General features: G+C 41.4%; 1 protein-coding gene across 13 annotated transcripts in view; it reads left to right on the forward strand.

Annotated features, from left to right (window-relative positions):
* The window catches only part of celf5a (cugbp, Elav-like family member 5a), a 185,794-nt gene that overhangs the window by 102,999 nt on the left and 59,670 nt on the right, over positions 1-23,125 (forward strand). For 7 of the 13 annotated variants that reach the window (XM_085266047.1, XM_085266039.1, XM_085266036.1 and 4 more), the window contains exon 3: positions 4,721-4,772. In XM_085266047.1, the coding sequence (XP_085122173.1) occupies positions 4,721-4,772 (52 nt within the window). The remainder of the gene's footprint in view (positions 1-4,720; positions 4,773-23,125) is intronic. The other 6 variants (XM_085266035.1, XM_085266041.1, XM_085266038.1 and 3 more) reach the window with 1 other exon arrangement.

Consider the following 23,125-nt stretch of genomic DNA (forward strand, 5'->3'; position numbering starts at 1 on the left):
CTGTGGCTATCTCTGGTGTCTTTGTATTGTTTTGTTCCTGGACTTAATAAGTGATTCTTATCTTTCATTCAAATATTCATTTTGTTTGCTACACTCATGAACTTTATATTTGGGTCCATACTTGCTAACATCCAACATCTAATGTATTTGAAATCACATACATTGTGTTATAGGCCCACGGTAATGGGAATATATCAAGAACTTGTGCTAATGGTTGGTGACAAGAAGCAGGGCTTTCACTTTTTTAATAAGTAAAATCTAATTTGTATTACACCTTTCAAGATAAACATGACAAAGTGCTTCCCCCAAGAATGCTACAGCATAAAAACAAAACTTAACCAAAACAAAAATGCATAATTTATTACTATTGTGATTGCAACGAAGCACTTTTAAAGTGTAAAACATTACACAAAGGCTCTCTGCTGTCATGCTCTCTTCCTCTCTACGCTCTCCTTCCTACTGTATACAGTACAGATTTATTAGCTAGAGCCGGGGCCCCCGGACAGTCACCACTCAGCACTCCCTCAGATCAATAATTGGAAATATTAATTATATCAGCTGAGACGGCCCAGTCGGAAGGGGGCTGTTTATGCTCCTGTTACTGAGCAGTGCAGCACTATGAGCTCTGATGGCCCACTAATGCGTATTAATGATCCCAGAACAAACATTACTCTATATTAAACTGGAACGAAAGCCAGAAGACATCACACATATTATATGGCTGTTAGAGTTATTTTATTGCAGCCCTGTAAGTAAGAGCTGTTGGATAACTGTTTCTAAAGGACTGCTTCTACTGAGGAATTGGCTTTTTAAAAAACAAGACGGGATTTACTGCAGTTTTATTTCTGTTTACTGTTCATCTTTACGTGTATCTCTTTTCATAAATATGAAAGTTCAAAATTTGCACTTGGAATCGCACCAGGTCTTGCGTTATTGTCTCTCCACTGGCCGTCTCTGGGGTTTCACCATTTAAAGAATGGGACTTTGTACTGCTCAATCCTGCTAAACTCTAGTTATGAACTTCCTCCTGTCACAGATAGTGCCAGCAGTAGACTTGAAATCCACCACACCTGGCTGACAAAATCTCAACTACACATCCTTTGACTTTTGTGGTGAAATATAAAATCAGACACTCGAATGGCTCGATCCCAGAGGTGGTTAGGGATTGCTTAAACAGAAACCACACCTGTGTTAGGTGCCATTTTACCAGGTTAAAAAAGTGTCATATGGTACTTGGATATGTGTATCACTTTGTAACAGTATATGTAAAGAGATAGCTGACCATCAGTCTTGTAGACTAATGAACAGAGACAAACCAGCTGGCTGAGTGTGTATATTCCAGGCATAGTGCACACTACATTATGTTCTGCAAGCCCCGGGGTTTCCATCTGACCCTTCTCATAAAACAGCAACATACTAGTGTTAAAAGCTTTAATTCAACTGACTGCGGGCTTAACTGGGCAAATGAGGCGGTTCAATGAAAGCATATAGATTTGTCAAAGCCCTTAGAGCAACACAGTGTGTGGAATGGGAAATGGAGAAAGACCAGGGCGCTTACTGGGAAAACCAGAAACTCTTTTCGCTCGAGGTGGAATTCAAAGAATGTTAGCTAGTTTGAAGATCGTGAAGCAACTGATTGAAGCTTATTTATTGGCTTCAGTCAAACACGATCAGTTTACTTTCACAATCTCCTTGTAATAACCTTTAAGATTCAGAATAAGTAATGTAAAGAAAGAAGAAAGTCCCCATCTTTTCTTCCACACAGTTTAAAAAAACATGTTTAGGACAGAAGGCACATGCATCAAACTTTTATTTTACCGCAAATGTATTTTTACATAATGATGAAATTAGTATAACGATGATTCTGTGGGAGATACAAAACCCATTAAATAAATCAAAATCTTGATTAATGCAGTATGTGGTTGGTTCCCCTTGTAGATCCGGTGATGCAAATAATAATGAACAAATTTAGAAAAAAAATGAATACAAGAGACAAATTATTTGTGCTCCACAATATCAGACATGTAGATATAGCGAGTTTCTCTCCCAGTATTTATTCACATTCAAAATGCATTTTCATCGTTTTGCCAATTATAATTGATGTCCCACAAATATGCAAACAGTACATTTGAGCAGAGGGTAGCCTAGGGAGGCAGGTGGTTAATTTGTGCTGTAAATATACAGTGTTTGTATAATGCAGGTGCTTTTTTTTACCTCTTTGTTTTGTCTTTTTGGGGATTTTTCACAGTGTGTTTGAAAGTGAAAGGCAGGAAAGTGGAGTCAGAGCAGCAGAAATGGCACTCAGCAGAGAGGCAATCTTATCTAAGAGCTGCAGGCATCTTTTTCCTTCACTCTCTTTCTCCCTTCGGCGCTGTGCTTCTCTTACGACTTTCTCCATTTCTTCTTGTCGTTTTCCAAAATCTCACCTATTTTTTTTGTCTGGTATTTTCATTCGAGGCTCTCACTTGATCATTCCCAAATATTTATTAATAGATAAAAGCGAGAAAAGAATCAGTTATTGTTTCATTCTTTATTAGCATGTCAATAATCTGCGAGCTCCAGTTGTTAAAGGGCATAGTGAGAAAAAAATGCCCTAAAGTAGCCGAGTTAATTAATGGTTTCCTTGGCAACACCAGTACTTAATAAATTTAACTTAAGTTACCTTGTCTGTGCATGTGTGAGCAGGCTAATAGTACGGGTGTACAATTTGCACTTAATTTCTGCTGGAATTACACGATTTTCTTTATGTGTTCAAGGGAAATTTAACAAACTGAGAGCCATCAGCTGTGACTGTTCTGGACCATAATGCATTGCTCTCGGGCAAATAAATAGACCATTAAGCTGGCATGTTGGAGGCTGAACAGTAACTAGCTTTAGAGAACTGCCTCCCACACACAGGCACCCTGTAGAGATGGCTGAGATCATAGCATTGTAGAGCCACAGCCGTGGATTTGGCCTCCTCCATCATGCATTTGAACAAAAATCAACTGGCAGGATCGAAGCGTCTTTTGTCCGTTTGACACGTCAAAGGCAAATTCAAAGATTTCCTGTGTTGTTGCGAAGGAGCCGAGGGTTGTTAAGTTATCTGTGAATTTGTCTTGCGGCTGTTTCTTTCCCCGTTTCAGAGGTGTTTCTGTCTCGGAGGTTGCTTTGAACGTGTGCGATAGTATTGCGGTTGACTCTGTAATCTATCTGAACACGCTGTGGAGCAGTGCACCCCGTGGCTTGGCATTAGCATACCGTAGTGCTACTTTGCTCGTGTTATACAAGGAAAAGAAAGCACTTGTAGATGGATAGGGAGAGGGAGAGGAGCCACCCAAGACACGAGGAGCTGAAACCACAACCTTCAGAAGGATAACATCCTCTCTGTTTTCCTACAAAGTCTTAGCTAGTTCTAGTTATTATTTACGATGGGTAAATTTATGGAATAATTTCAGCTAGGGAAGGTTACTCAGTTCCTCAAGGTGAAAATGGATACGTTTAGCACTTAATGAATCGGGCCTGGGCCTCTGCCCCATATATCAGCATGTTATTAAGACATTTTAAAATCCCATTATGGTGTTTCTCCTTGAACATGTCATGCTTTTATTGGACTGCCCTGTCTTTAAATCTGACCTTTTCAGCCCTGTTCTGGAATTGAACGGGGGGGAAAAAGATACATGACAGGACGATGGTTCAAAATATACATATCTGGCTATAAAAATATCAGCGCATGGCGGTTTCTTAGTCATTTGACTGCAACACCAAGAATGACAAGTGGTCTTAAAAAGCAGCTACAAATGGTTCAAGAGGTTGCTTTTATATTCCAGTAATCTTGTTACATGTTTGGGCTATTTGTGGTCTCATTTTTTTAATCCAGTCTTTTTGTTCTCACAGTTGTTGCCTCAGTCAAAGTAGGGTGTGATGCTGGCATTTTGACGTGTGCAGATAAATCATCTTATGAGCTTTACGCTCTGCTGCCGTACATATACATATCATATGCACAGGTGGGTGTATAACCAGCATGTAAGACTCATATATTCAATTTAAAAACAGCTGCTGCTGTAACGAACATTTTGGGAATCATAGTTACATCTTTCACCCTTCTTCCAAACAAATCTGCCAAAGTCGGGCAAAACTGTTCAGCTTGAACAACAATAATGAAAAAAGAAGGAGGTAAGATTGGGGAAGGAGGAGAGCGTGACACAAAGGCTGTGATGACAGAGGCATCTAATCCAGGCAATGCCATTCTTATCAGGGTCCAGTGGATTAGAGTGAGCCTTCTAACCAGAGAATCCTTCCCAGCCAGACACTCTCCACAGCCCAAGGGCCTGGATCAATAGGCCTGCATTGATCTCTCCTCCTGTGGCTGGATTCACTTTTATTAGGACTGCCTTGGTCTCTCTCACTTAGACACACATATGCAGCCCTTCAACTTCTCCATGCAGCCGCTATGAAAAATCCCAAATAGGATTGGGTGTGTGTGTGTGTGTGTAAATGGGAGCTTAGATTGTTTTGTTTTCACTAAGTAGCCAGCTCCAGAAACACTACAGTATCAAGTTGACTCAGCTGTATGATGGTGTTTAGGTTGCCTCCGCAGCCACGGCACTTTGATCAGTATTGCAGAGTAGCTATTCATATGGGAGCTTGACATCCCTGGTTTGTGGCCTTCTGTTGTAGCAACGCCGGCCCAAGTCGCCACCTCTAACCTCGCTGACACTCTTTCTTTTCTCTCTTCCAGATGACTCGCCCCATCCAGGTGAAACCAGCTGACAGCGAGAGCCGTGGAGGTAGTTGTCTTCTTTTCTTCATCATTTATTCACATCCTTTTTTTTCATCTGCCTTATCTAGGCTAATTCTCTTCATTTCTTCCCCTCTGATCTCATCTGTTCCACTGCTCCAAATGCAATAATAATAACACTCTTCTTTTGTCCTATCCCACTTCCCTTTCCTTCTTGTTGTTGCACTTCTATTCAGTATGGGAGCAATTTCAACAAAACGTAACCAAATTATGTGAGAGTAGATTTAAAAGACTGGGTGACATCAAACAGGAAGTTTGATGTAATCTTGACTTGACTACATGTCACTAGGTTTGCAGCAATTTGTAATTTTTTGTTGTTTTTTACTGATAATAATTCAAATACTGGATTTATGGATTAATCTCTCATGCGTATGCTTTTTTTGATTAAAGAATGTTTCACGGATGTGGTGAGCTCTGCCCATCTCTCTTTCCCTGTTTCCTGTTGTGAACACATTATTATTACACTGTAATTTAGATAGTTATTAGAATCAGTACTGGAACCGTAGCCATTGCAAAGATCCTGTTAAAACCCACACTGCTTGATCTTGTGCATTTGAATCACAAGACTAAATAGTATAGACAGGAAAAATGGAGCAGAAGCTTGTTCAGCTTGCCAAACAATCAATAAATGTGCAGGGATCATGCCAAGATCCTCATTATTTGGCCTTAATTCTGTCCTCTTTGATCTCTCCCATATTTGGAGGCTTTTATGTACTCACTGTCTCTCTGCATATATGTTAATGGGATGCAGAGGCATCCTTCAAGTCAGTGGCAGAAACAACAAAACCTCACTGTTATTATTTGGTGTGCATCTCATCTCGTGTCACCACGTAACAAAGCAAGTTCCTTTTTGTTATTTAAAGGAGGGATGCTGTTCAGTATTTGTCATCCTGGTGCAAAGAGAGAGGTTTGGATGGTTAAAACAGAGGCAGAGAAAATGCAAAAATGATGCCAAATGTGTGCAGCTGCTGTGCAGCACTTCTGAGGCTTTACCTAAAAACCCCTGCCTGTTTTGGGTGAATTAGGATTGCTGGCCACTTGGCTGCCTGTCACATGCACAATCTTCAAAGGACAGCATAACCCCTTGAGATGAATGGAGGAAAGGCCAATAAAGATCACTGTCAGTCCCCCATGCTTTCATTCGTTCGTTCTTTCTTTCTGTCTTTCTTTCATTCTTTCTTTCTTTCTATGCCATCCTCCCTCTTTCTCTAAAACATTTACAGGAGTGGTGAGACAAGCACAAGGGTCTTGTGCTGTCAAGATTGATGTCCCCTATAGCTCCATTGATTTTGCCATTGTGGTGCTGTGTGTCCACATTAACAATGACACTCAGCTGTCTCTTTACTTGGTTGTGAGTAGCTGGGTTTAGAGCTCCCAGGGCACTTTGGTCAGTATGGGGTCTTCTTAGTGGCTGGCCGTGGGGACCCCGCTGAGGAACAAATGAGTGCTGGAACAGACCTGAGAGTCGCACATCATCTTAAATGAACAGGTCAGAGTGCCACCACAGGGGCAATCAAACACAAGCGTGACTTTAACAGGTTAAGACAGAAGTGAAAGCAGGGAGACGTAGTTTGTGGGGAGGGGAACGATCTGACTGTCATTTTAAAATCTGCTCTTCTTCTTCTAGTCTGCTGTCCTGAATTCTTTCCTTTGTAATTATTGGCAAAGATCATTTATGTTAGCTAATAGCCTGTGTTGTGCCCTACTTTCACAAGCTTTAGCATCTTATTCGCTGTAATTCTGATTTTCTCAGTAATCATTGCTAAATTTAACTACCTTCAATATTATTATTATTTGTTTTTTGTGCTTATCTGCCTGCCTTCAGCGTCCAGATCAGTAACTTCTAGAGTATAAATCAACCCAGTGTACTGCAGAGCGGATGCAAAAATATTAATTAGGCTCTTAGTGCAGTGGAGGGAGGGACACGAGGGACAGACTCAGCGTGGCCTGCTCTCTCAGGGGCCACGCCGCTAGTCCGATAGGGGGCATATATTCCTCAGTGCACACAGTCACACTAAAACACACAGTCATCCTAATTAGTCCCTTAATCTCATTATGAGGAGGACAGTTCAGATCACCTGCACTAGGTTTCCATCCATGAGGGAAAGACCTGTTACTGTGGTTTTATGCCTGCTGGACCTCCGCTTCAGTGGGAGCAACTCTCTGCTGTTATTAAGCCCAGACAGGCCCAGGCGAGCACAGCGCACTATCCCTGATTATTATTGCAGTAAAAACTGAAATGACCTCACACAGGAATAAGGTAGAACATATTCTCCTAATTCCACTCAATATTTGATGACTCTTGGATACCTGAGCAAAACTGAGCATTGCCTTTTTTACCTTTTTATGGAGCGTTCACTTTTGTTTGATATTTACAGCAAATTTATGAGAATTGGAGAAGACTCGGCCAATAGGTAGCTTGACAGAATCCATATCAGGAAACTGCACTGCACTATAGAACTAAAGGAAATATATATGGTAGAGTAAATCCATCCAAACACTGTCAGCCCCTGCTGCCGCCTAACAAAGACACACTGTGAAATGAATATTAATGGCCAATCACCTACCTAATCTAGCAGAACAGCAGCCGTTACACATTGAGCCACCAGCGCTGTGAACGTCTCCGTCACCGATGACGCAGATCGTTCTGGGATGTTTCTGTTGGGGAGACGTTTAAAGAGGCACAGCAAGGAGGCAGCAGGGACCTGTCTCTCTCATTTTCTCCTCGCAGGTCTCTGATATGAAATAGATTGATTTTCCATCACACATGGCACTGATGACTGGCACTGTCTGCTGCTGATATTTCATTTTTGAAAGGCTGTTCAGTCCCTCCTTAGAGAGTTTGGCGTTCTTAGGCAAGATAAATCAGCTTTAACCACTTTGATTTCATCCTAAACCTTTTACCAGCAGCTCGTCTTTTAGCGTTCCATCATTACCGCCTGCCCCTTAGTGTTTCCTTCCTTTGTAGACTGTCATTTCATTTTATTTTGTCTTTTGTATCAGGCTTTTTTTAAAGATCCATTCTGCTCACGGGCTAAATGATATTTCTGTGCAAGTGCTGCATTTTTGTATTCCTCTGTGGCTCTTTGTATTTTCCAGCTTAACCTACTGTTAAAGTTTTAAGCTCAAATATTGTCCAGAAAGCAGAAAGAGGAGCAGGCGAGCTGTCAGCTGGGGCTCTGTTGGTGTTGCAGCAGGCCTGCCTGGCACAGCTAGAGCTACAGCCCACTGAGGAGGCCTGGATTAGAAACAGGCTCTGGCATTTTCAAGGCAGGCCTGCCGCCCACACGCACACCCACACAGAGAGGACAAACAGGCGAATTCATACATACCCATGCAGCTCTAACGCACATACACACTTTCTCTCTCACGCGAGCACGCACTCAGTGGGAAGTCGGATTTGGATGATAATAGGAACACATACGCACACAAAGAGACATGCCCACTATAGGTTACATATTTACACGTAGACTCATACGGTGTGCACATATGCTGAGTGGCACGGGTCTGTTTTCCTTTCATGAGCTGTGTTTTATATTGTGGGCCCAGCAGCAGCATTGCATTTCGTTTTTATGTTTACTCAAACTGAAGGACAATGAAAAGGTTTGCTGCAGGTCACTGAGATGTGACGGAACAAGAAGAGAGAGGAGGATAGAACCAGAACAAGAGGAAATAAGTAAAATGGAAAGTGAAGATAAGGGAGTGCGGAGAAAGATTAGAAATCTAGATTGAGACTGCAGGGTACATGCAACGTTGCTGTTCTGTGCTCAGGTTTTTTTTATGTGGTATAAAAGACAACACAGTGGTCTGTGCTCTTCTTCTTCTCCCTTTTTACTTGAGAGACAAGTTCTCTGTGTCAGAGGAGCTTAGTAATGAACCAACAGGAAGGCCTCTAAGCTCTACTGATCCCCTTTAGAAAAGCGAGGAGGAATGAAGGAGAAAGAGGTAGTTAGAGCAAGAGCAATCGGTTGGAAAAAAAAAAAAGAAACAGCAAAAATAGAGAGGTGGACAATAGGAATTTGTTCTGAGATATAGAAAGTGGGAGAGACACACAAACACATACGCACGCACACAGACCGAGTGCAAAATAGAGAAAAGTATGGCTAAACCAGTGAGATGGAGGGAGGAACGATAGGGGCAAAGCGAAAAAGCTGAACAGTATATCTTCTCCCTTTGGAGAGACGAAAACTATAGATTACTGGTCACAATGTGCTTGGCTGGGCATAAATGGAGAGATCTTGAAATACTAGGGAGTATGTTCAGAGGTTGTGGGGATCAGGGTGAGCTAATCCAATAGTAAAGCCAGCTCTGGGTCACACATTCAGAGCTCAAACTCCTTGTCCAAATCCCCTCTGGTGCTCTTACACAAACAATACTGATACACAGGCCTTTGCTCACCAAGAGTTCAGTCAGCTAACTCCACCGAGTCTGCCTGGGATGCTCAGGTCACTCTGCCCGTAAGCTCTTACATTTACCCTCACATCAGCACGAACTGGGCTGTTTTGAAGGGGAGGGGTGGGGTGAATTGGGTTTACGAATGACAGACAAGGAGAGAGAAGGCAGGAGAGCAACAGAGAGAGAGAGAGATGATGAAATAATTTCTATAGGGATGTGCTTTGCTCCTGTGGGTCAGATTGTGCTGAGGCTGTAGGAGTTATGCAGAGTCAGTGGAAGGAGTAGCACAACAATTCACTAATACACTGGGTAGGTGGAGATCAATTAGCCTTATCTTACAAACTACTAATGATAATACCAATGCAAAACTTGCTGACAAGGCAAAGAACAACAAGAGCTCAGAGTGATGATGTAATGAATTTAGCCAGTTGAAAGATACAGTATTTCTGCAAACACACTAGCTTGTGCTCTTTTTTTTTTCCGAGGCAAACACACTATAGTGGCAGCTTCTGTGATACTCGGTCAGCATACGCAGAAGCAGCATCAGCTTACAGACAGTGGACAAAATACCAGGAAGACTTTTGCAGTATAACACATCGCAAACTTAAAAAAAAGAGAACGTGAACACTGAAACACCTTAGTAGTTTTTACTGCAGTGTTTTTTTGATTGTACAAGTGTTTCATGCTTCAGGTATTTCGTCTACACTTTGTACTTGCCCATAAATATTCATGCATACATAAATTCAGCTAAACACACATTCATCCTTGCGCTCCTTAAAAAAAATAAATAAATAAAAAAATCCCCTCCTTTTCGTCCTTTGCTCGTTGCATTGGTCTTGTAGCGTGGGCAGATCAGCAAAGGTTACTGTTGAACACAGAAAGGAAAGGTCAGAAATCATGTTTAGTTTTCCTGGGGCTGGGAGGTAATTCCAGCCAGCAGATTGCGTTCAGACGAGCAGGCAGGCCGGTGGTGGAGATGCTCATGAAGAAGGAAGCGAGGCGGGGATGGGGACAAGGTTATCCAGTCAGCCACTGCCTCTCAGCCCCTTCGCTGTCACCCTTAATAACACCCTCTCCCTTATCACTGCAACAATCACCTTGAGAAACAAACTTGTCTTCTTTGAGAGAGGGATGAGGAGAGGGAAGAGACGGCCCTCGTATGCATCTGGTATGCCATTCTCATTACAGCAACTCCACCTCTTTGGGGACAGACAGACCCCAGGTCAATTTAGTACTCAATTCTCTACACTTTGTATTTCATTCTCCCTTTTTTCTCTCTCTTTGACGCCCCTCCTTCTTCTGTGTTCTTTTCCCTCAGTGCCCTTTGAAAACACTGGAACTCTAGATAATATACAACAGTTCAGGGTCAATATTTATTTAAAGTATAATACATACCATAATCATTTGTGTCACTGTCACTAAAAAAGAAAAAAATGATTATCTTTAGCAATACTTAACTTTAAATTATTCCGAAAAATTTCATCTGGACACAACATCATTTTGCACGATTTCTTGCAAGACTTATGCGCAAATTTGATTCGTTCTCATTGCAATATACTCTAAATGTGGACTTTGATAAATTAAGTCTTTGTGGAAGCTCATGCATGCTTACACACTAGCTTAACAAGGCTTGCAAGGCAAACACTTTCAGTGACACAAACTCAAATAAGAAAACTGACTTTTTTAGGGTTTGCCTCATTTAGACCTCATCATCTCACTTCCTTTCACCTAAGAACATTCTGCATTAACCTGTTTATCATTACATTACATTTTTAATAGGTATGACCAAACATATTCCCTATTAGGAGATCTCTATGAACACCTGACGTGAGATCTTCTGGTTGTATAGTGATAATAGCAATGCCAAGCCCGTACCTGCGGCTGATAAACTGATGTGTCGATTTGTGTGAGCATAAGTGTGTGCCTGCTCTCCGCGGACTTGCTGCTCTGTGATTGCAGTGGAGCTGGAGGAGGCCAGGCAAAGGCTCTGATTGGACGGCAGAGTCTTTGCAACCTTTGCCAAATCACTGCAATCACCCGTTTGCTTCTTCTCTCGGCTTTAATGACACCACTTCATAAGGAATCGGGCTCATCAAGTAACCCACACACACTCTCGCTCACACAGTCACCTACACGTACACATATACACAGTGAGGTCAGACTTGGCAGATCAGGCGGGGGCGCGGGAGGGAGAGGAACAGGGAGAGGAGGTCCACTAGCAGATGGGAGGAGATTAAAGCAGACCGGAGACGAATGCATGCAGGGAAATTTGTTCACATTTGCGCACGTAACACTAATACATCACGGATGCAGGTTTTGCTGTCCGGTTTGTTTTGAGTTAAATTGAGTTATTTACGATGTGGACTGAAGTAAACAAGTCGGTACACAACCCAACAGCGGACGAGCGATTGCTTTTAGCAGCAGATTTTTGGGGTAGCGCTCTTAGATGTTTTGATATTTTTCTCCCCGACAGTGGAGTAAGATTTGCTCTCCTTTCTTTGCAGGCTGGCCTCTTCCCAGCCCTGAATTCGGTGCCCTAATTTTGTGAGACCTTTGCTCCCATGCACTCCATGTGGAAAGAAAATGTCCTGTTTGTTCACCGAGAGAGGAAAAAGCCTATTAGGAGCTTTGCGGTAAAGAAAAACCGACAGAAGGGAAACAACAATTGTGTATGAGCAACCGAAATTGGCCCATTTAAATCCACACAAACCGCAAGTGTACAAATAAATAGTTGGACACAAATCATATTTTACATTACATTTCTTAAGCGTCTAAATTAACCTGTTTACATTCATGAAGTGTTTACACATTTGCATTATTTTCAAATGTGCTTTGTATGTAGGACATATTTATTTTTTATTTTAGGTTATTATACATTGACAGTAACCTGTTCAAAAAAAAATAGGAGTGACAAAGAAAATGGGAGCACATAAGAGAAAAATGCCAAGGCAAAAAAAGAAAAAAAGTGATGACAAAGAAAGAGACAGGAAACAAGAAAACAAGAGCATCTTCTACCTCAGGATATGAACACAAAGAAAATGCCTTTTCAGTCAGTATTAAAGAGAAGTCAAAATATATGCAGTCCTGTCACTCTAATTGTACATCAGTACAATTTCACTCTGAGAGCGTTAGACGAGCACTTTTGCGTGGGGAAATTGAATGTAACAATATGCCACTTCCAGATGAATAAAAATGTCAGCTCGTGTATTTTAATATTTGTTTTTAAATCTAAAATCAAAGTTTTACACATTATGCTTGATGTGTGAAAACAAGATTAGATTTTGGAGGATGTTTAGACTCTGCAAAGTATAAACCAGACGCAGGTTCATAAAGTTAGCAAAACATGAAACAAAGTTACTGAGAAAACCAAATTAGATCTTCATTACAATACCTGTAACTCCGCTAGCTTTCCACGTCTGTCCCTCCAGTCGCTCGTAGCCTCTCGTAGCACCCTCTGTCTCTCTCACTGTCAGTCACTTCACTTAAATCACTGCGCCATGGTACCACTAGACTGGAAAGGACACTTGCTCCAACCAAATGATTCAGGCACGGATACGGGCGCAGTGGATTAAAGCGCGATTAGGTCAAAAAATACAGTTTTTAGTGGAATATTAAATTAGCATAAAATTCATTACTGTTTTGTTATGCCTATATTGTCTGTGACTTCAGCTCTGGGAGCTATTAAAGCAGCGACATCAGACAAGGACACAGGACATAAGGACAAGGAGGAATAGCATTGGATAACATTCTTGTGATGCACCATTAGTGAATGCCAACATTGGTTCAGTGGGCACCGTAAAGAGGCTTTTAAATTAGGCCCAGCCACATCTCACCTGCCTTTCCCGTTTCACCTGCTGAAACGACAAATAGTGAGCATGCACGCACTGTGACACACAGTCGTGTGATTACCCACCCGCCCACTCTCTATTCACCCTCTTCCCACCCATGTGCCAGTCAAACAAGTGCAGAGCTAATGGAGAGAGAAGCAGTGATTCTGGGGCTGTAAAACTGCTGCAGCTGAAAAGATGATTGGGGTAACCTTTGGTTTGATACGCCGAGGAAGAAGGTGTTTTAACATTATTCATAAGTATTCATGTGTGTATTCGACACCGCTGCCTTAAGTGTACACGTGGTTATGCTCAAACTGCCATGGCCTGACCGTGGCAGCTCATCATGTAAGATTTGTTTTTTTCTCCTTTATTTCTTCAAAATAAATAAATAAATGAGATAAAAACACACAAAAAACAAAACCCTTACTATATTTCTCTTCTCTCACTTGATCCCTTAGATCTTGCACTGATATTTGTACAAGGTTTATACTATCCCCCAAAGTGTGCTTTGTTTTCCTTTTCTTCCCTTTAGCCTTCTTCTTCCACACTCTTTTGACTTCTCCCCTGGCCCCAGCTCAATGATGAGTCTATCAGGCGAACTGGCATTGTCAGGGATGACTGGCGAATGGGACTCCATATAAAAAAGTTCTTGAACATAGCCCCAGAGACTTTGGTTCATCCTGTGGCCAAATCCAAATCCAGGCCATCCTGATTGCCTTTTTGCAATAAACGTGAAGAACGTCCCTTTCTAAAGGCTGCACTAGTGAACGCTGTGAGCAGAGAGAGGAACAAGCTTTCATATGACTGCTCTACCTTTGGCTGCTAAAGCTCTGACCTGACACCAATTTTAGGGAATGTGAATTTCAAAGAACGCTTTGATGGTGGAGAGGGTTATTGGGCGAGATCTGACGATCAAACTGTCTTTTCATTCTAGATTAGCTTCTGAGTTGGGCTAATGACAGAAGCAAAGCAGTGTTGTGATAAGGAAGAGATCCCATCTGGAAATGATGTTACCGGTTGTCGAATGACAACAGCTGATAGAGGTCCACAGATCTGTTTCCTTCTCCTTTTTTGTTCATGACTATATTGCAAACTCTATCCTCCTGTGCTCCGCATCCCCTGCAGCAATAAACTTGTCAGAAAAACAAAACAAAAATATGACAAAAACTTGCTTGAAATACAAATAAATCCATTCGTCACCTATTGATTTTCTTACCATTAGGGAGAGGAATGGCTCGACTGTTGTTGATGTGGAAGATATTGTGGGTCAATACTGTAGTGCTCTTAAAAGCCATGGGAGATTTTCAGGAAATTCAGCAGGGGCTAAGAAAGGAGGCCAGCCTCCAACTCTGATATTAAGAAAATGTCTGGACTAGTTCAGCGACATCTGTCTGGCATTAATGTTATCAGGGAATCGGGAAGCAGTGCAGGCACAATGTGCTTTAGGGAAAGGTACGGCTCTGGACAGCTGCCTGCATGGACTGCTGGCACACATCAGCCTAATATGCTGGATTGGAAACATGGATTGATTCCTGAATGTTAAAGTGAAACCTTGAAGCACTACTTTGACTGTTGGAGCAAGAGATGTTTTGCAAGGCTATTTGGCATCCTAATCTGAAAGGGTCTCTTAATATATGACAGCTCTGTTTAGCAAGACCAGCCTGACAGCGAGGGGAGCAGGGGATGGCATGGTGAACATGTTAAATCCAGGTATGAGACAGGAAGATGGCATCTTTTGGTTCCATGGTGGGTGTAGTTATGGCTAATACAGTAATTATATCAACAGCTGCCTCCTTTCTCAGGTCAAGAAGGAGTGGAGGTTGAGGTGCTCAGGGATGCCAAAGTCCCAGTCTCACTGACTGTCAGCCCCTTCGGCCTTACTCCTTTCTACAACCCACCTTCCTCCATCCCTCCTGCCTTGTGTTATTTTAGGAATCTATTCTTGGCCTGCCAGCGTGTACAATCTGAATTATTTATATGGAGAAATGGGATCCCTGCATGACAGTGTAAACAGGATTTTATTTGTGCCATCTAATTAAAATATAAACAAAGTGAGCCTGCCTTTAAATAAAAATCAAAAAAACAATATTTGCCATAGTGTTTATACCTAATAAAACATATATTGTTCGTAGCATGATTTACTCATTAAAGTGGCCACTTTTGCAGTATTTTAATACGATTCATTCATATATTCATACATGGTTATATTTACTGTGAGGAAATTGCATGCAAACTCTCCTGTTAATAGGCAAATACAGCAACAGACATGCTTGCACACGACAGAAAAAGTGCGAAACCCAGCTGGGAAATGCTTGTTGTTCAATCCTTTGTGGCTTTTTAAGTTTGTGAAGCGTGCTACGTGTCACATGTGTTGGGTCTACGCATTTCTCTTTTTGGCTGTGCGTCTTTGTTGCTTGACTCGTGCACATTTGCAGCACATGTTTTCAAACTGATGAAGATGTTTCCTTAATATGCTTTTTTTTTTTTTTCTTTCTCGTGTTGCCTTAAGTGGCGGTGGGTTGAGCTCTCTTCACCGCCGTGCAAATTGCCCTTTTCCATTCTTATCACACGAGCCCACAAACAGAACATGAAAAGCTGAAAGCAGTCAACAGAGAGCTCAGTATGAAACGAATGTGACCTACAACTGCAGAGAAGTAATGTACAGCGGCAGAGACACAGAAAACAAAGGCTTCTGTCAGAATCCTCTGCTATCTCGCTAGCGTGCCTGCAAAATATGTTTCCCCGCTTCTGTGTGGATGTCAAGCTGCTCTGCCTTCTATCTGGATGATATTAATGAAAGGTGAAACAGGGAATAATCAGAGATCACAATATTTTTTACCCTTGATACAGATGCCTATTCTTACGCTGCTGGCAGGAGAGATCTCCTCAACGTTCAGCTCAGCTCTGATCTGACATTAGGATTCAATGCAACATTTCTCTCTTCGGCTCACTCGTCTTGCTTTTTCTGCCGTTCCCTCTTCTCCTTACACTCCCTCCACCTACCTCTGTCCACTCAGCCTGACTGCAGCTAAAGGGTAAAAAAGGCTCAGGGGAAGTGCACTTCCTCCACCGCGAGGTCCCGGGCCGACCATGTGACACGGACCTCCCGGCATCTAGCTTTTGCTGTTCTTCTCCTCTTCATGCTTTTTTTTCTCTAGACAACGTGTCTCTTTATCTTTATCCACCTTAGTGACCTCATCCAGAGAGACTGATAAAATTAACCTCTGATGAGCAAATAGCTTCTCCATCAAACAAGGGTCAGTTCAAAAGCTCAGCCTTGTTGTAGAATAACACAGTTGACAAAGCAAAGTATAAATAGGGTGTTTTTCTATACATAAAAATCACCGGAGGACATTTGTAGTCGCGCAGTGAAAGATGTATGAAGACTCAACAATAAAGAATCACAGATAAATACCAGTGATTCATCCCTGTTTGTTCTGAATTTATGTATATGGACTGACTTTTTAAGGACAGCTAAAGAAGGCAAAAAATTAAGCTACTGAAATATCTTCATATAACCTAAAATCAAACGTAAAAATAAAATGTGAAGATGTAGAATTGATTCAGTAAATAGCAAATACTCAGAAATTTGTTTATATCCAATTGCGTATCAAAAAATTGTAAAGTTACCAGAAATATTCAGGCTTGTACTCTGTTCATGTTGGTTCGTGTTGGTTCTGTTGGTGCTCTCATACATGTGTTTGTCTGGCTTGTTTTATCCAAATAATTGTGAATGGATGGCTCAGCTGAACAGGTCAGGTTGCAGTGTGTAGACAGCAGAAGGTATTCCTTGGAATATGTCGGCCTTAGGGCTTGCACTCTATGTGTCATCCTGTTTGTGTGTGTGTGTCTAGCTGTGTGAGGCTCAGTGGCACCTTTCAGAGTGGGGTGAGACCATGTGGTCTGCACTGACTGCTTTGGAGGGAGACAGGAGGGCCCAGCTGGTTCAGGCAGAAGAGCTCTCTGACTAGCCAAGGCAGCCTTACAGCCTGCCAACCAACCTGACACACATGCACGCACGCACACTCGCAAACACAAACAACATCATGCTGTGGTTAGACAAAGATTTTCCACGGCACAAAAATTGCTGGGAATTGCACACTACTCTCCATGCAATTAAAAAGATTTCTTTTTTTTGCCAGTGTGGTTTGGCTAGGAGCTGTGCAAAGTGCAGCTTGTCAGTGTGTCTCAGCTGAGCTTGTGCATGGATATAAACACAGGAGTGAAGAACACGTTCAGGCCTCCTGGTTACACGAGGACAGCGATGCTCACTGGAATTCCGTCATTTCAGGTGACTTGCAGGCAGGATCTTGGTGAAAATAGCCACCTATTACAAATATCCTTGAATGCAACGTGCAGAAAAGAGAGGGGGGAAAAATCTTTATTTGTTGGCAGTCAAGTGCTTGTCCTGCAAATTATACATGACCACAGGTCCTATTGATTCTCTCTTGTTTTTCTCAGTCTGATAACACATTGTTAGGAAAGTTGTTACAGCGGACTCTCCCAAATTGTTTTATAAACACAGAGGGAAAAGGAACAGTCTAGAAGCTGCCACGTGTAATAAAATTAATTTCTCGCCAGTGTAATTCCATATATCTCTTCAGCGTGATTGGTTGTTTTTAACAATTTTACAGAAAAGCACAGGTATTTCTTTGTGATTAAACAATCCAAACCTAATTAAAAGTAACTCCAGCTAAACAATTCCCAATTTAAAGTCTACCGACAGCTGCTAGAAGACATTTACAATAACAGTAGCATTGATTGCTACTTCAACAGCTTTGACAGAGAACAATGGTTGGAGAAACAATACTTATTTGGAATTTATTCATCCCGTGTTGTAGCAGCTCTATTTATTCTGACCCCCATCCCGCCATACGGTCCACTGGCTCTCTAGTGAAATCTGAAGTGTATCTCTAAATGGTGTGCAAGTGCTGCAAGACTTGCACAAATTAGCTGTGTTAAAGTATATGTATGCCTTCAATGGAGGAAAGGCTCACTGGAGGCACTGTGCTGCTTATCTGAACAGTAGGAACGTGGACAGAATGATTAGGTGGTCTAACCATAGGCGTCCACCCCCTCTGGCCTGGCCATTTTCACTACTTTTCTGTAAAGCAGTTTCTTTTTCTCTGCAAATGGTCTAAAGGGTAAGCTCAACCAGGGGCCATGTGTGAGTGGATGGCAAACTGAAACAAGAGATCTAAAAAGAATTTGTCATTTTAAACAAAGTGGTTTGGAGAGACTCATACTAAACTTATTTTCTGTTCAGTTTTACCTGTCAGAAAGGGCAGGAAAAAAATGACCCAAAGAGGGAGTGCTACTGCCTCTTAGGTAACACCTACCTGTAAAACCTGCAAACCTGCAAGGGGGCCAAACAGCGTGTGGTCCCCGGTTTCTCCATTAGAGAGCTAGCTTGGCATTCGGAGGGAGTAATTGGCTGGATAGGGTTTCAGCAGGCTTAGCCACCCTGCTGGCACAACAAGCCTGTCTGTCCCCATCCCTGAGTTGCTGCTCTGCTTGGCAGGAGTGTAGCCCGCTCAACTACTGCCATGTTTCCTTCAAAGCCTGTGGAGAAGCTGGGGATGGCAGCAGCTGTTTTCCCAGGGGAGCCAGAGGAATTCAGGGCCTCTGGTCATTAGTAGGAACCAGCGTGCTGGGGTAAACCTAAGGGTAAACCTTTATACAGCTGGGAGACCAAACCTCATCCCTTCATTTCTCCATCTCTTCATTCATCCATTCTTGTCCATGGAGGATTATGCATTCTTGATTTCCTCACACGAAAAGTAGGATAGGCGAGTGTGGAAGTACTAACCCATATGGAAAAGAATAAGGAAAACCGGTTTTGGTTGTTTTGTATTATACTCACATGTGTCTCCTATGACACAATTAAAAGAACTGAGTGGAAATTTAGTCAAAATATTGCACGAGAGAAAGTCAAAGTGCTGCAAGACATAGTAGTGGCAAAACTTCTATTACAACAGAAATATTTACTAGCCTTTTGGAGGCAACTGGAAACAGTTTAGCTGGTGCTCTGTGAGAAGCAGGTTTATAGTAATAAATACAGAAGGAAATAAAATGTGCAAGAGGACAATGTTTTTCTAGGAAGACTTAAGAATGTCTGAAAATCTGTTTGTTCAGATAGATATTGTGGTCCAATTGTTTAGTATGGTTCTTCAAAATTTGTGACTACAAAAATGTCCACATTGTGAAAGCAACTATGAAACCAAGGACAGTTTTATTCTGTTGCCAATGCCTTGGTTAGATTTAACAAATGGTGACAAAAATCTGCTTCCAAGCCTAATCACAGTGTGGGTCTTCGTGATTTTTTTTGTGCATACGATTGGTTAGAATTTCTTTTCAAAGCAACCAAAGTTGTGTGTAAAATAACAAAATTGGTAGAAATATAGATACATTGATACCCAGCTGAGTGTGCTTGAGAAAATGTAAGTAGTGCGCACGATTTGTGGTTATCTTGTGTATATGAGTGTGCACAATTCTGAGCACGTTGCGAGTCACTGACATTTGGTGTGTACAGGGACATAAGTCTCTGAGGAGTGTGAGTATGATACAATATCTGAACATCTGGAGGGGCCTAAGCACCACATAGGTCTGGACTTCTGTCAGAACTCACCATAATATGTTGTCCCCGTTTTCACAGTACAAACATTGCACATATGGACGAAGTGAAAAGCAGCCTACTCAAATTTTAATAAATGTATTGTAGCTGAAATAAATTTCAAGTATTTATTTGTGTAAACAAACTCTTCACTCATGCAGATGAAGTTTAGATGATAAAAAAGCTTTGAGATCAGAGAACAGGGCCTAGTTTCAATATGGCACCTAAGCAAATGCAATGCCTGTTTTCTTCTGTTGCTATGCATGCATCCAAAGCCTCGTCTGTGACTGGGAGTGATGGAAATAACGGCGTTACTTTTTTCGGTAATGAGTAATCTAAGTAATTACTTTTTCTATCGTTACAACACCGTTACCGTTACTAAAAAGAAAATGCGGTGCGGTCGCGTTACTATTTTTCAACAAATAGACGGTTGAAGCTGTCTTCAGCTTACCGCATCTTATATCAGCTGCATGGAAGTAGCTGTAAGTAATCTGGGCGCTACAGCTTTAAGCTGCTACGCGCTCCCGCGGACGGCAATCACTTTCTGCCCGATGATCACTTTTTGGCACAACACCTGGAGCTAAGGGGGCAAAACAATCGCATGAGTGCTGCTGTTTGACTGAGGAAGAATAAAGTAGTCGTGGTAAGCCAATCACATAACCACTTCAAGATGACAAAGCAACAAGGTGATATATACCAGTTTTTAAATTGTGCTGATAGGCCACGTAAAACCAGAGTCATGATAAACGATATATACGCGGCGTTTTTTCCTCAATAGTTTCGTCACGTTTACTGTCTAAGGACAGCGCAGCAAGCACTCTCTGCTTATGACCAAAAATAAAAAAATTTAAATAAAAAAAAACCCTGCCCTTTCGTGTTGGTGGAAAAATGCACCATGTCGACCAATCAAAAACGATATGGCAACATTACATTTGGTTGTTTAGGAAGAGGGGGAAGTTTTAGGGGTGAGGGTGAGACAGAGAGAAAGAAAGAGACAGCAGAAAAAGAGCGCACGAGTTTTGAGATGTGAGCGATTTGTGATGTTTAGCGTGTTTGGAGTGTGTAGTTAATGTGTTGTCTTGTGTAGTTAGTGTGTAGTGTTGTGGATAGTTTTGTGTTGTGTGTCAGAACAATGAGGCGACTGCTGTCTCCAGGTAGAAACAGGAGTGATACACCTGCTGCTGTCAGACCTGCAGGTATCAGGCTGTGATGTTCTCCTTTATAGTGGGCAGAAATATTTGGAGTGGCACAAATAATTTGTGTGGCATCTTATTGAATCCAGAACACCTGATTATTCTGTAAATAGTTTGAAATGGTTATAAAAAAAAAAAAAAGGGGGGGGGGGGGGGGGGTAAAAGGTAAATGGCTGCAAATAACTTTGTTTGCAAAACTTGTGCATATGATTTTAAAAGTGACAATTTATATTTGCATTTAAAATTACGAAATATAATTCAATAAACATGTTTGTGGTTATTACAGTAAAAAATATAACTTTTTCTACTCGAATTTTATGTTTTTTTGTCTGATTTTAGATCAGTTGTGTTAATACAATATGTCAAAATGAAAACATAACTGTAAATTCAGACACGTGAGGTTGTGCTGAAAAGAATGATACCAAACAAGGCAAAGTAAATCGTTTTTAAAGGTGAAATGTAGACGGAAAGTCAAAAGTAGTTAAAAATGGCCAATTATACCCTGGACCCCAGAGGGTCAAACTATTGTTTGACCCTCTGGGGTCCGCAATAGTTACTTTTCAAGTAATTAATTACTTTTAGAATCTTTTAACTCAGTTACTAACTCAGTTACTTTTTTGAAGAAGTAACTAGTAACTATAATTAATTACTTTTTCAAAGTAACTTGCCCAAAACTGGTGATTGGCCAATAGAACCCAGACTACAAGTGGACCTTATAGTACTTAAAATTTTGTGTCTTTCCTGCAGATTTTGCATGTTCGTATGTAGATACTTGTTTAAAGAGCATACAGAGAACAGTTAGGCCAATGAGCAGTGTTTTAGCTTGAAAAACTCACAAATTGTGAAAAGGACATATAATCAAAATGTATTTAAAACTGTAGCGAGGAGAAGAAATTGGTATAAAGATGAAAAAAATCTCTGTTATAAAGATGCCGAATCAATGATTATACAAATTTCTTAAAATGAGCCGTTATTGAGCATCATTTAAGGCCCCGGGGCAACTTTTTCTCTGCAGACAGCAGTGACTGAGGATGGCTTGACTTCATGTCAGATAAAGTACTGACAAATGATGAGTGGAGCAAACAAGCAGATGGATAGTGGATAAGTGGATTGTGCTGCAGGAATGGTTTTAGAAGTCTATGTGGGCGTTTTGATATTTTTTCCAGTGTGAGTCATTATGGCGGATGATTGTGCATCACTGAACGACTCCAAAAGTATCGTAATGTTCAAACATCATCCCATCATAAAGTTCCTCAAACACGAATGCGCTGCTAAATCGGTTCAAAAGAGTAATATTAATTTCAAAAATCTTTTTATCTTAATCACTAAATTACATTAAAGCTACAGAACGTGCTGTGGGAAATCGTTTAGTGTGTTGTTGTTTATTCATTTTTCACACGTTCTTTTGTCTTCGACGGAAACAAAATGAGTGAATTCTACTAAAAGTGATATATGAAAATAAATCCTGTTCTATAAGTCTGATATTTGATGTATGTATCCTATTAGGCGGGGGGAAAGTGTAATATTTCTGTTGCATTTACAGCGCTATATATTATGTGATAAAGTGCTAAATGCAACTCTGCACACATGCCCGAGAGAGCATTTACTTCTTTCTCTCTCCCTGCATTTTCCTCTGTTGGCTTTGCATGCATTGTTAAATGGGACTGATGGAAGCACCCTGGCCATTACTCACTGCATTGCCTGGCTAATTTCTGTGCTCTTACAAGTACAAAGATGTCAAGCAGGAGCAGCAGGCTTACCTTGGCTTCCCCTGAGACCATTAATCCTTTGGCTGGTGTCGTCCCTGCCTGCACCAGCTCACCTGGTTCAGAGCGCTGCCAGCAAACTGCTGTTCCCAGCCCTTTTTGCTTACTATCTATTTATTTTGGTTCCGAGTCAGTTCCCATCACCAACAAAATCTGATTGCAGTCGAAGAGTAAAATAATTCTTTAGGTATGCTTGCTTCTTATGGGTAGAATTGGCGTGTTTATGTGTGGTTTTTTTGTTTGTTTTGTTTTTTTTAAGTCTGCGCAAACTCACAGTGCCTTGAAGCTCTCTGCTTTAACCTCATTACTTCATATACATTGTTTTCTTTTCAAAGAGATATCCAACCTTATAACAGAATACAGTTATTGTTTTTTTGTGTTTTTCTGTGTTCGTAATTTCGTTCGGCAACACATCTGCGATGCACTGACTGATAAAGGAATCTGAATCTGATCTGGGACAGACCAGACTGTTTCAAGCAATGAGAGAGAATGTCTCCCACAGGCACATTCAAAGAACTGAAACAAAAGAAATAGATTGTGAGATCAGG

The sequence above is a fragment of the Mchenga conophoros genome, linkage group LG23, assembly GCF_057382185.1.
Source record: "Mchenga conophoros isolate Kocher_MC1m ecotype Shallow Benthic linkage group LG23, M_conophoros_male_GT1.1, whole genome shotgun sequence".
Lineage (NCBI taxonomy): Eukaryota > Metazoa > Chordata > Actinopteri > Cichliformes > Cichlidae > Mchenga > Mchenga conophoros.